At 39.6% G+C, this 15,020-nt stretch overlaps 1 protein-coding gene across 1 annotated transcript in view; it reads right to left on the minus strand.

Moving 5' to 3' along the window:
- The window catches only part of khdrbs2 (KH domain containing, RNA binding, signal transduction associated 2), a 547,070-nt gene that overhangs the window by 85,257 nt on the left and 446,793 nt on the right, over positions 1–15,020 (minus strand). Inside the window, exon 7 of the mRNA XM_043681416.2 lies at positions 6,865–6,947. Coding sequence (XP_043537351.1) covers positions 6,865–6,947 — 83 coding nt within the window. The remainder of the gene's footprint in view (positions 1–6,864; positions 6,948–15,020) is intronic.

The raw sequence follows: 15,020 nt of genomic DNA on the forward strand, positions 1-15,020 counted from the left end.
TAATTTTTCAAAATCGGAGGCTATGCCAATGGGTGGCCTTGCTATGACACCCCACTTAATGGATGGATCCCTTTTTCCCTTTCGTTGGTCCCTGGAGGGCTTCTTATATTTAGGCATTTTTATTATTTGGTATTTGGTCAGTTGTATAAGGCTAATTTTGTGCATTTACTGGAAAGGATAAGACAGGACCTCCAGCGATGGGGAGACCTTCCAATTTCCTGGTTGGGTAGAACAGCACTAATCAAAATGAATGTCCTGCCCCGTCTCCTATATCCTATGAGAATGCTTCCGGTGATGCTGCCGAGGACGGCTCTACGTAAATTATATGGCTGGCTGGGTTCCTTTATCTGGAATCATAGACGGCCCCTCATTAAGCTGAAGAAGCTACAGCTTCCACAGACAAGGGGAGGATTGGACTTCCCAGATTTTAGGAAATATTAGTTAAGTTCCCTATTAAGTTACATAGCTGATTGGGTCTTGTCTGATCCACAATCAATCTGGTTGGACATCGAGGCCTCTCAAGTAAAATACCCACTTATTAACCTTTTATTTTCAGACAAGAGGAAAATCATTACAGATCACTGTAAAAACCCTATAATACTAAACACAATTAAGGCTTGGAATATAATGCGGCAAAATGAGGGTAATTCACATAAAACATCCCCCTATGCACCGATATTGGAAGCATGGAGATTCCAACCGGGGTTTACAGATACCACTTTTAAACTCTGGAGATCCAGGGGTATCTCATGTCTAGGGGACCTATTTAAGGATGGGGTCCTGATGTCTTTTGAACTGCTGCGTCAGAAATTCGGATTACCTAATGGTGACCTCTTTCGATACTTCCAAATTCGAGACTATATACAGAAGAAGACTACGTTATTAGATAGTCTTTATAAATCAGATAGAGAATGTAGTGTCCTACGACCAGTGGGGGTATCTTCCGTCAGTACTATTTATCATTTACTACATGATGAAGTATCGGGAGATATGGATAATCTGCTTAAAACATGGGATCAGGATTTGGGATTGGAAATCTCTATAGAAACGTGGAATGATATTTGGGAAAATGCTAGAAGAATTACTATCTGTAACAGAACCCAGGCTATCCAGCTGAAGATACTTCATAGGGCCCATATAGCACCGGTTCGATTGGCAAAATTTAAGGCAGGAGCATCTCCAATGTGTCCCAAATGCAAAATAGAGGTGGGCACTCTTGTACATTGCCTATGGACCTGTCATAAGATCCGTAGATATTGGACTAAAGTAGCAAGTACCCTGACAGAAATTTTAGGAACGGAAATTAAAGTGGACCCTGTATCTCTCCTTTTGGGCTTTTCGAACTTTCCCTCCCTGGACATGTACGGGAAGAGACTATTTTCTATTCTCTCTTTCTGCGCAAGGAAAAATATTTTGGTGAACTGGATGGCTGAGGGCCCCCCTGGACTTTCAAATTGGCACAGATTAATTATGGAATGTATTCCCCTTGACTTCCTTACAAATATGGTGCACCGAAAGACCGAATTATTTTATAAAATATGGCAGCCCTTCTTGAATTACATAAATACAGATATTTCGGCTATCCTAACAAGGGCTTTTATTTAATTGAGATTACAAACCTGGCTGGTCCGCGGCCCCTTAGGAGAGGAATCTCGCATGAATACGGGTTTTATTACATCTGATGTGAACACATTCCGAGCATGTAAGAGACTTAAATATACACTCTGGTTAGTTGTAGGTTAGATTAGTAGACAGTTGAGTTTTGTTTCCTTTTCTTTTTCTGTATTTTTTTCTTTTGTTAAATTTTGGCTATTGTATATTTGATTTAATTGTATATCAATGTTTATATTTGAGAGTTTTGTTTATTTTTGTAAACTTGTAAAAATGTTAAATTTCTAATAAAAATATCTATAAAAAAAAAGTTATGGAGACCTCTAGAATAAAGGGAATTAATCCACAGGCCTTAACTTATGAAGGCTCCAAGATATTGTTTTTTCAGGACTCCTCTGTAGCTGTTATTCATAAAAGGAAGTCCTTTGATGAAGCCAAGAGAAGACTGAGAGACCCTGGTAACCTGTATTCCCTGAGGTAGCCAGCGGTGCTTCGATTCACTTATGATGGATCTATGTGCTCATTTGACTCTTCAGAAAAAGTGAAGATTTTTTTGGATGCTTTAAAATAGATCAGATAACTTAAAGGATGTGACAATAGAGTTCCTTTTTACCTTTTCTCTCTCTCCTTTTCTTAAAGAAAATATTGCTGACTTTTTTTCTGATATTCATGGGTATTAATGTATATTTGGGGATGGATAGAGTGTCTACTTTTAATTTCCTTGTTAAAATTTTTTCTCTTTCCTTTTTTTGGCCCAGGCCTGTGTTGCGGCTCAGGCTGGAAGGAGTTATGAAAGTGCTTTTGAGAGATGTAAGTGCCTCCTGTGGGCAAGGGGTAGAGTCCCTCATTAAGTGCCTCATGTTTGTTGCTTTTTTTTATACATAGTTATTAGTATATTAGTTGTATTAGTTTTTTTTTTTTAGGTTTTATGAGTTTTTTTGTTTATACTCAGCAATTTGTAAGTCGAATTCTACCTTTTTAGAGCCTCTAGAACAAATGATGTTGTAGAGAGTCATGGCTAATTGTGTCCTCAAATGGTGTACCTGGAATATTAGAGGGAGCCATTCACCAGTTAAGAGGAAAAAGGTGCTTTCTAGCCTTAGAAAGGAGCGAGTGGATATAACCCTTTTGCAGGGGACTCATCGCGATGATAAGGAACATTTGAAACTGTAGCAGAATGGGTTTGATCGGGTGTACGTCTCCTCTTTTAATAGTAGGAGCAGGGGATTGGCAACACTTATTAGGAAGAATATTTCATTTAAGTTATTAGATCAGATTAAAGATGAGTATTGACGGTTTATCATTCTTAAAGCCTCAATACATGGAGAAGAGTATGGTATTTTCAGTGTTTATTGCCCCCAAGCGCACCCCCTTAAAATTTTGGTAGATGCAATCTCCAAACTGTTGGTTCTTGTGCCGCAGCAGATAATTATAGGGGGAGACTTTAATTGCCTCATCGATCCCATGGTGGATAGAATGCCTAGAGGCCCCCCCAACACTTTCTTTAAATGTGAGTAACTAATGGACTTATGTGCTGAACTGGGATTGGTGGATGTCTGGAGGCGTCTTTTCACCCCATGGGTAGGGAATTTATATTCTTTTCTAATCCGTACAAATGACATATTAGAATTGATCTTTTCCTAATCTCTGCATTATCCTTGGATTTGGTAACATCCTGTACAATTGGAAATATCACCATTTCTGACCACGCTGCAGTATATTTAGAGACAGGCTCAAGGCAGTGTTGCAGGCTCTTGGCACTGGCGAATGGATCCCTTTATTCTTAAGGATAGTAAGTTCATTGAATATTTCTTCAATTAATTTAAGGTATTTTCAGACACCAATTCGGATATGGCCAGTAACCCGTCTATTCTTTGGGAGACTTCTAAGGCTTATGCCAGAGGGATAATTATTTCTTAATCTTAATCTGCCAGTCAAAAATGACAGAAGGGGGAGCGGCAACGCCTACTTGAGAATCAGCTGAAGACAGCAGCAAAGGTGTATTTTGATAAGATTGTGTTAAGATTGGAAACTGTGCTTCCTTCCATTGTTAAAGACAACCACAATGGTTTTATAAAGGGCCATAGATCCTCTAATAATGTCAGGAGGTTGCTGAATATGATTCAAGCAAGTCAGCAGCAGTGGATTCAGGAATTAGTGCTCTCCTTGGATGCAGAAAAGGCATTTGATCGGGTCGAGTGGCCATATCTCTTTTATACCCTTGAACGATTTGGATTGGGGAAGGTTTTTATTAGGTGGGTGAGGGTCCTCTATAGTGATCCTCTGGCAGCAGTTCTCACCAATGGTGTTAGATCTAGTAATTTTAATATTTGTAGGGACAGTCGGCAAGGCTGTTCCCCCCTCACCATTACTTTTTATATTAGTGATTGCGTCGCTGGCGGAGGCTATCCGTAGATCAAAATTGCATAAGATCGTGTTATACGCAGATGATGTTCTTGCTTTTTTGTCGAATCCAGTGGTCTCAATACCCCATTGATACAATGTATCAATTCATTTGCCTCTTTTTCAGGTTATAAGATTAATTTCTCAAAATCGGAGGCTATACCTATGGTGAGGGGGGGGGAGGGGGAAGGGGGTGTTCTTAGGAGAATATCTGATGTGAAGGGCGAATCATGGTTCCCCTTTAAATGGTCACAGGAGGATTTTCTTTGTTTCGGCATCTTTGTTACTCCCTGTCTTTGGTCAGTTGTTTAAGGCCAATTTTGCTCATTTACTCGACAGGATTAAGCAAGATCTCCAGCGATGGGAGGTGCTTCCAATATCCTGGCTAGGCCGAGTAGCTCTTATCAAAATGAACGTCCTTCCACGTTTCCTATACCCTATATGAATGCTTCCCTTAATTTTTCCTAGGCAATGCTTCCGGAGACTTAATGAATGGTTTAGCTCCTTTATCTGGTGCCATAGGCGACCTCTTATCAAGCTGGCTAAATTGCAGTTGCCTCATGGGTTGGGGGGAGTGGACCTTCCAGATATTAAAAGACATCAATTAAGTTCCCTTCTATCCTTTGTTAGTGACTGGGCTTGTGAGGACCTGGCATCAATATGGCTGGATATTGAGGCCGCCCAAGCAAAATATTCCTTCATTAGTCTGTTGTTCTTAGATAAAATGAAGATAGTTATGGAATATTGCCATAATCTGATAAGTTATTAATACTGTTAAGGCATGGAGGGCAATGTGTCAGAGTGAGGATAATACATCCAAAATGTTCTTTCTTACCCCTATAGCTACTGTGCTGGGTTTTCAGCTGGGGATAATGGACCCCAGATTTAAGCTTTGGGCAGCGAGGGGAATCTTCTGTTTAGGTGATTTATTTGAAGGTGAAATAATGATGTCCTTTGTCCAAATAACCCATAAGTAGGGTGTAGCTAGCAGAGACCTTTTTCATTTTTTTTCAGGTCAGGGATTTTATTCAAAAAGGGACCATGCTTTTGACCGACCTCTATAGATCTGTTATGGAGAAGAGGGTGCTTCATGCGAAAAGTACTCTCTCTATTAGTACTCTTTATCATCTGTTAGAGGGTGATCTTTGAGAAGACATTGAGTGGTTTTGTGGGGTCTGTGAGAGAGAACTATTTGCGAAAATGTGAGGAAGATTTTGATCTATAATAAGACCCATGCCATGCAGCTTAAAATTCTGCACAGGGTCCATTTGGCCCCAAACTGTTTCTCAAAATTTAAGATGGGAGTATCTTCATTAGATCCTAAGTTCAAAATAAGTATCGGTACTCTCACTCATTGTCTGTGGTCTTGCTGCAGGCTCCGTACATATTGGAGTGCTGTGGCAGGAGTTATAGAGACGGTCTTGGGGACCGAGGTTAAGATAGACCCTATCTTTTTTCTCCTGGGCCTACTCAATATATCTTCTCTCGTCACTCATGGGAAAAATCTTTTTAATATTCTCATGTTTTGTGTAAGGAAAGATATTCTAATGTGTTGGATCTCTGAAAGTCCCCCAGGTCTGTCGGGTTGGCATAGGTTTATCACAGAACGCATTCCTTTGGACTTTTTTACAAATGTGGTACACCAGAAAACAGGAATTTTTTATATGGTATGGCAGCCTTTTTTGGGCTACCTGGATCTAGATTTATTTGCCATCTTAACTAGGGCTTTTGTGTGGCCATGACAATCTGATTTAGTGAACTTGATGTCCTCGAAGGAGGAATTTCAAATAAACTCGTGTGTATTACTCAATGCTCTCAAATATGGAAGCTAATGTTTTGTTGTGCTGAGCTGTTGTATTTATTTATTGCTTTAACTGATTTGTTTATTTTGCACATGAGTATACTGTAGTTGTGTTTTTTTTGTTTTATTTTTATAATGTTTTTTGTTGGTTTATTGTTGTTGTAATTTTATAAAAAATCTTTTCTTTCAATAAAAATATCTACAAAAAAAAGAATGGCAATGTTGGAATAATTGCCTCTGTTAATCATGCCTGGAGTCCAGATTGGTATAACTGACACTGGTGACTGTGTTTTCAGCTAACAAAGTTAAAAATCACACAAAACCAGATTATAGTCCAACAAGTTTATTTGGAAGTACAAGCTTTTGGAGCGCTGCTCCTTCACCAAGACCTGTTGGACTATAACCTGGTGTTGGATGATTTTTAACTTTGTTCACCCCAGTGCAACACTGGCACCTCCATTTCAGCCAACAAAACTGCAAAGTTTCCTTCATAGACCAGTCTCTCTAACTCTGTCTCCTACTTGGACACATTCCTTAAAACTTCCCTCTGGATTTTGGTCATCTGCCCTAATACTATCTTATGTTACTCAATGTTAAATGTTGTTGGTTAATACTTCTGCAAAAAGAAGTAGGATGCTTTACCACATAAAATGTGCTAAATACGTATATATTGTTATTGTAGCCATTGTACATGCTCATTTTACACTTTCATTACTTCCCTCATTTCACCATTTGATCTCTCCAGCTAGAAAATAGTAGAGGTGGGTTATCTGGAGTTGAGGTGCATTTCAGCCATAATCAGGTTGAATGGCAGAATAGGTTGAAGGGCAGAATAGCCTCATGTTGTTAGTGTAATTGTGTTCTACCCTGGTCAATGGTGATACAGATCGGAACCACCCATATTCCTTCACAATTCAAGTGAAGAGATAACTCAGTATAAAATACTTCTTGACTTATTTCCTTATGTCTTTAATAGCTTGGTTTATTTCTTAAACATAGGACCATTAAGACAAATATGAAAATGCAGCACTCTCTTCCATTTTACTTACCTCTCCACCTGACTAGCGTAGCTATTATCATAGGTGTCATAGCTTTGTTCGTCATATTCTCCTCCATAGCCATCATCATAGCCCTGAAGAAATAATAAAACTGATCAAACAATACCCTTCAATAAACTAATTAGATGCTTGATCACATCTGTCTGTAAATGAGAAAGATGCAGTGAAGGAATTATGGACATAGCAAGACTTAACAATCTTAAAGAGTCATAGAATTAGAGATGTACAGCACAGAAACAGACCCTTCGGTCCAACTCATCTATGCCGACCAGATATCCTAACCTAATCTAGTCCCATTTGCCAGCAATTGGCCCATATCCCTCTAAACCCTTCCCATTCATATAGCCATCTAGATCCCTTTTAAATGCTGCAATTGTACCAGCGTCCACTACTTCTTCAGGCAGCTTATTCCATACACGCAGAATCCTCTGTGTGAAAATGTTGCCCCTTAGGTCTCTTTTACAACTTTCCCCTCTCACCCTAAACCTATGCCCTCTAGTTCTGGAGTCCCCATCTCAGAGGAAAGATTTTGTCTATTTATCCTATCCATGCCCCTCATGATTTTATAAACCTCTACAAGGTCACCCCACAGCCTCCGACACTCCAGGGAAAATAGTCCTGACCTATTCAGCCTCTTCTGAAAACTCTAATCCTCCAACCCTGGCAACATCTTTTTAAATCTTTTCTGAACCCTTTCAGGTTTCACAACATCCTTCCAATAAGAAGATGACCAGAATTGCATGCAATATTCCAAAAGTGGCCTAACCAATGTCCTGTACAGCCGCAACATGACCTCCCAACTCCTGTACTCAATACTCTGACCAATAAAGGAAAGCATAGCAAAAGCCTTTGTCACTATTCTATCTACCTGTGACTCTACTTTCAAGGAACTATGAACCAGCACTCCAAGGGCTCTTTATTCTGCAACACTCCCTAGGACCTTACGCTTAAGTGTATAAGTCCTGCTAAGATAAGCTTTTCCAAAATACAGCACCTCGCATTTATCTAGATTGTGAGGTGCTGCATTTTGGAAAAGCTTATCTGCCACTCCTCAGCCCATTGGCCCATTTGATCAAGATCCTGTTGTACTCTATGGTAACCTTCTTCGCTGTCCACTACACCTCCAATTTTGGTGTCATCTGCAAACCTACTAAGTTTACCTCCCAAGTTCACATTCACATAGGTGTACACAGTTCAAAAAGTAGATATCTTTTATGGGATATGGATATCACTGGCAAGACAAGAAATTGTTTGCCCATCCCTAATTGCCCTAGAATTGAATTACTTGCTGGGGTTATTTCAGAACACAATTTTAAGTATTAACTGAGAGTATGGAATGAGGGACAGACCAGATGGGCCTTTATAACACTCAGTCATAGTTTCACTGAGTTTAGCTTTCAAATTCTGACTGAATTGAATTTTAATTCCTCCAGCTGCCATGGTTGGATTTGAACCCATCTCTCAAATAGTCTGGGGCCTCTATATTCTGTTCAGTAACATTATAACTATCATACCATCTCCACGGAATACAAAACAGAAAAGTAGGTCCTCATAACAACATTTCTATACTGACCAAATAATCTGCTTTAGCATTTCTTTTAAGGGATAACCTAGCCAGAGCTCCCCTACTCTCCTTTTGCACATTGGCGTGGGATATTTTCTGTTCACTTGAGAAGTCATATTTCATCTTAGCTTAATAAAAGATTGCACCTCTGATACTGCAACACTCTGGCAGTACAACAGCATCATGTCATAGAATCCCTACAGTATGGAAGAAGGCCATTTGACCCATCAAGCCCACACCAACCCTCCAAACAGCATTCCACAGACCCACCCCATCCCTATAACCCTGCATGTTCCATGGCCAATCCATCTAACCTACACATTCCTGGATATTATAGCATGGCTAATTCATGTATAACCTGCACATCTTTGGTCTTTGGGAGGAAACCGGAGCAACTGAAGGAAGCCCACACAGACACTGGGAGAATGTGCAAACTCCACACACAGACACCCGAGGGTGGAATTGAACCCTGGGTCCCTGATGCTGTGAGGCAGCAGTGCTAACCACGAGCCGTCCCAGGTGGGACTGGAACAAAACCTGCCTTGGGGGAGCCAGAACAATCTGAGCTGTGGTCATTGGGTCACATAAACATCATTTAAATTCCCTTCCTGGGTAATCTTATTGTCATCTCTTCAATAGCTCAGGTTGATCATTATAGTCCTTCTTATGTTGTCCTTTTGATGAGCAAGCTGAGATGAAAAATAACCATCTGGGGAAAAAATATGAATTAGAAATTTGAGTTGTTGATAACAAAGAGAATGATTCTCACTTCAACTGACAAATGGTGACTTGCAGATGTCTAGAATGATACTTCTTAGTGATCATCTAAATTCATTGTAAATCAAACATCTCTCTCTGTGTAAGCCTGTGTGTGTGCCAGGTTTCCCTCCTGCTCTTGTACCCATATTTTCCATCTGGGTCAGTTGACATTCCTTATGTAAGCATCATGTTTGACAGTCACTGTAATATTTTAAAGCTTAGCTCATTTATTTCTAGTTGAAACCTTTCACAATAACACTGAAAACTTTGTAGATTCGAGTTGCTATTGATAAGAGTGTATTTTACCAAATCAGACCTTGAATGTGGAGTTTTACCTATCAGGAACATGCATCATAAATCAGATTGTTCACTTCAGTCAGCCAGAGAACATGCTCTAACAGGGAAGATTATTTTTTCATCATTTCCAAGTTTTGAGCTTCGAATGTGAACCTTTTCTCTCTCTAATCCTTTAAGAAGTTCTTTGAAACTCATTTCTTTGACCAAGCTTTTTTCATCTGTCTAACGCCTCTATCTGGCTCAATTTTCATACTTTGTACACAGTAAAGGGTCTATTTTGCCTGGTAATGTCCCTGTGAAGTAGCAGTAAAGACACTACATATAAAGCACGTTGTCAAATTTACATGTAAAATTTCACAACTGTTTGTTGACTGGACATGAAAATAAATTTTAGAGAAGAACATGTTTGGATTTGATTGGTGGCACTTAACATTTGTTGCCAACTCAATGTACCTCCTTGTCCCTGGTCTTCCCAGGATGAATGACAAGCAGCAAAAGTTGAGGACACAGCCATTATTGTTCTAACATTGGCAGTAGATGGATACAGTATGGAGTAACCAAGGGAACCAAGCTTAAACATAATTAAGCTACTGCTGTTGTCACAAACAATAATTCTACAACAAAAATAGAAATTGCTGGGAAACCTCACCAGGTCTGGGAGCATCTGTGGACAGAAAGCAGAGTTAATGTTTCAGGTCTAGTTCTTTAGTTCTGAACCTGGGCCTGAAACATTAACTCTGCTTTCTGTCCACAGATGCTGCCAGACCTGCTGTTTTTCCCCAGCAGGTTCTGCTTTTGTTTCTGATTTCCAGCATCTGCAGTTTTTTTCTTCTTTTCTGTTTATTAATTTTACAACAGTAATTCTCAGTCCTGAATTGACTACAGCACGTACTATTAAAGCAGATGACAACCCTAAATCAAAACAGAAGACCTCATCTTCCAATTGTTTTCCAAGCAGTAATAGCTTCAAATTAAAATGGATGTTCCTTCTACAGTTTTCTTTAAAGCTTAATGATATTTGGGAATTTGCTCTGAATTAAAGTTAAAAGACACATATTTATGATTCATTTCTCATTTATCGCAAACTCTCTGAAACCACAGTGAGTTGATGCAGAGATTTTAGAACAATGCATTTTCAATTTTAAATCTTTATCCTCTTAAGAAAACACAACGATTTTTGATTGCTGTAAGCATCGAAGTGTTGAAGATCCCTCACTGTGTTCATTACACAGTGAGCTCTGCACTGTTCTGCTGCAGTGGAACATAACCAAAGATTATGATCTGGTGATGTCATTGAAAAAAAGCACATTGGGATTAATTTGCTTCTACAACTACACCTCATGTGACTTGTACCTTACAAAAGAAATGAGACATTCAGAGGTACTGCACACTCTATTGTTTTAGCCTTCTGATCTATTTACCGAGAAAGACAATGCCTTTGTGGTGATGTTTCTATCATTTCAGAGGTCTAGCACAAGAACAGACCATTCAGCCCAACAGATACATGCTGGTATTTAAGCTCCTCTGCAAATCACTGTTCCTTCCGATTGGAAAATTACGCATGTCACTCTACCATGTAACAAAAGCGAGAGAGAGAGAGATACCAGTGATCTATAGCTCAGTAAGCTGACCATTGGATGTCATGAAAGTACTGGAGTCCATAATTCAGAATAGAGTGATCTTACACTTTAAATAGTTTCAAATGATCAGGAGAGCAAGTGCAAATTTGTAAAGAGTGGATTACCCTGACAAGAATTGGACTGAATTTTCTGAAGAGCTGACTAAAGAAATTTACAAGTGAAAATCACTGGATGCCATTTATATAGATTTCAAAAAGGGTTTCATGAAGTTCCTCATTAGAGTTGGTTAGCTAAAGCTGAAGCCCATTAAAGTGAAGGCAACTTAGGGGTATTGGCATTTTAGCAATGTCTCTGGACCAGTAATCCAGAATCTAAGGCTAATGTTCTGGGAATATGGGTTTGAAACCCACCATGGAAGATGGCAACTTTGACTTCAACAAAAACATACTGGAGTAAATGTAAAAGCTGGCCTAATGGCAGCCATGAAAGCAGTGTCAACTGTTGTAGAAGCTCATCTGATTCACTAATGTCCTATAGACATGGAAATCTGTCATTCTTACCTGGTCTGGTTGCCATGTGACTCCAAATCCAAAGCAATATGGTTGACTCAATTGGGCAATTAGAGATGCATAATAAAATGGCCACATGATGCTCACATCCCATGAACTGATAGAAAACAAATTGACCAATGCTTTCAAAATATTCAAAGATTTTGTTTCCACCAACTTTTGTCAAAGGATGTTCCAAAGTCTCTCAATTCTCCAACAGTACAAATGTCTCCTTATCTTTACCTTAAATGGGTCACACCTCAGTTTCGAACAGCGATCCCTCTTTAAAGATTTTCCCACAAATAGAAACATCCCCTCCACATGAACCCTGTCAAGACAGTTGTGTCCTACTCTAAACTCCAATGCAGACAAGCTCAGTGGTTCAAGCCTTTCTTTATAAAACAACCTGTCAATTCTAGGTATTAGTCTAGTAAACCTCTTTCAAACTACTTCCAATGCATTTACATCAATCCTCAAAGAATGATATCAAAACTGCATGCAGTCTTCCATACATAGTCTCACCAGCGACCTTGGTAACTGGAGCAAAGCCTCCTTAAATTGGAATCCAATACCTCCTGCAACTTTCTAAATTAGATTTCCTTCTCACTCAAAGAAAGTCAGGGCTGCAGATGCCGTAGAGTCAGAGTCGAAAAGTGTGGCACTGGAAAAGCACAGCAAGTCAGGCAGCATCTGAGGAGCAGGAGAGTCGACGTTTCAGGCGTAAGCCCTCGTTCTCACTTGCCATATCTACATACTAACGTTATTTGATTCACGTACTAGTACACCCAGATCTTTTGCACAGCTTTGCCGTCTCTAAACATTTAGATGGCATTGTAAACTAGAGGCCCATTCTAATGCTCTGGAGATACAGGTCCAAATTTAAATTTAAATAATAAGTAAAATCTAAAATTGAAAGCTAGTTTCAGTAATGTTGTCTATTAGATATTTCCTCACTCAGGAAGTGGTGAAACTATGAAATTTTCTGCTACAGAAAGTAGGTGAGGCCATCATTTTTAAGGAGGAGTTAGATTTAGCTTTTGAGGCTAAAGGGACCAAATGGAATAGGGAGGAAGCAGAAACAGGGTACTAAGTTGGATGCTCAGCCATGATCAGATTGAATGGTGAAGCAGGCTTGAAGAGCTAAATAGCTTACTCTACCTTCTATTTTGTATGCAAGAAAGATAAAAAAAAAAGAAATTGTTTTAAAAACCTGTTGCCTGCTTACATTTTCAAATGAACTTCCCTGGACTAAAACATGGCCACTACTGATCACCTGATACAAACTGACCACAATTCCTGGATGGACTCCAACCAGCAATTAGGTGGGTAGAACAAAGCTATGATCCTCTTGGAAAATCACATCCTTGCATTGCGTGGATCTTGTAGTGCCAAACCATAAAAATGACTAGCAGGCAAGATGTGTCTCCCAGCCAGTTCTTAACAAGAGGCAGCTATCTGAATCACTGAGTCTGAAGTGGCTTTAACAGCTCACCATCAATCTCATACAAATCAGCACTGATCCTGGTGAGAGAATTTAGATTGTTAATAACCAATTGTTAGTCAGAAACTACCATGTTAAGTTGAAAGCTCATTATTTCAGTCAGGAACTGCATCACATGATCACACTCATGCCTCTGAAGAATTAATTGCAATTTTTGGGCTGTCTTGCTTCAGTCTGATAAGAAGCAGTTTGCTGTTAACATCACGTCAATCTAAGTACCTAACTGATGACACCACCGCCAGGTTACAGACTTAGCTCAGATTGTTCAAAGTCTAAACCTCCTTTGACATGTAATATCAGAAGGAACCTTGTAAGTTTGGAAGGTGGACATTAACCTTTTCTCCCCACTCCTCCATCAACATTAAAAGGAATTTTGCAATTTCAGCCAACTGCATTCTCTTGCATGCAAAACCTTTGGAAAGGAACCCTTTTTGTTTGAATTAATGTCCATATCTTTAATTTCTAAATTATTCTTAATTGTATACTCTTTTCTATCTTTCTCCCCATTTTCCTTCTGTGTATATTTGTATGTGTATGGGTTTTGTAATAATAATCTGTTCAGTTGATCGCAAGAATAGACCACCATTCTCTTTTTAACCCTAAGAGTTTGGTGTGGGTCATTTTTCTAAAATTAAATTTTACAAATAGATTTTGGGGGACAGCCCATTTCAAATGGAGAAAGAAGTAAGAATATTTTTTTAAAAGCCTTTGCTCGCAGACAGAGGAATGAGGGAAATAAAATAATTTATTTTACCCTCACATAACTTGAGGGAATTCAGAGCAGTGCAATGAGACTGGAAAAGCAGAAGGAAGCCAGAAAAGAAAGTGTGAAGAGGTTCCACACGTCCATAAGGGAATGAGTAAAATACATAAATGTTGGGAAAATGGATGGAAAATCACAGGAGCTGAAAGAGACTAAATTGGAGCCTGGGAGATTAAAAAGGGTCAGCAGAACTGAAAAGGTGAGGAAAGAATTTATAATACCAACAGGGGGCAGGATGAATCCCAGGAGACTGAGCAGAAGTAAGGCAAACTAAATTGTTTCTGCACAAACAGAAAGTTGCAGAGGGCTGAAATAATTTCCAGCACCCCACCAAGAATGAAAAAACTCATTCGGAATAAAATGGCTCAGAAAAAGCTATCTAGGCATAATCAGACGGAGAGGACTAAAGTAGATCAAGAAAAAAAAGTGTAGGTTTCCAAAGGGATGGAGGGAGTGAGTTAGAAATCAAACCGGCAAACACCTCTCTTGCTGAATGAAATGGGGACCTGAGCAGTTCCCGTGTAAGTGAACTGATAGTGAGAGAGAGAGGCCCCCAACAACTGAAGAGACAATTGGCAGTGCAGTAGAAACCATTCAGACTTGTATGAGCCAGGATGGCCCAAAGGAAATGGGGAAGAACACGGACTGGCCCATTGAGCCTACCGCAGAGCAGCTGCAGCCCATCTGCACTGGTCTCTACTAGAAATTAAGCCCAGGGAACAGGACAGCCCAAGCATGCAATCCAGAGTGGGGCAGACAATGTGGCCACTCCAGCTAAACTAATCTTTTGAAAAGGTACTGGCAAGTCCCCATCATCCCGAGCGTGAGTAATCTTTTTACCTTTGTCACCCTTGATAGTGCATATTAGAATAAACCCACTGGCATTAACAATGCTGCAGCAACCTTTCAGAGGCTGCTAAACCTGGTAATAACTGGACTCAGCAATTGCACAGTGTACCTGGACATACAGCATTAGGAAGAAAACCTCAGGTCATGTAGGCAGAGAAGTGCCAGGAATACTTTACAAGCACAATCGAAAGCCATCTGCTAGGCACCCTTTGAAATTCCCTCTAACCTTTTAAACTGGCATTGTAGGAAAGAACAACATCACTAGCGTCACTTTATCCCATGTGTA

Source organism: Chiloscyllium plagiosum, unplaced genomic scaffold (genome assembly GCF_037043375.1).
Source record: "Chiloscyllium plagiosum isolate Xiang-an unplaced genomic scaffold, Cpla_swu_hap1 HiC_scaffold_3, whole genome shotgun sequence".
Classification (NCBI taxonomy): domain Eukaryota; kingdom Metazoa; phylum Chordata; class Chondrichthyes; order Orectolobiformes; family Hemiscylliidae; genus Chiloscyllium; species Chiloscyllium plagiosum.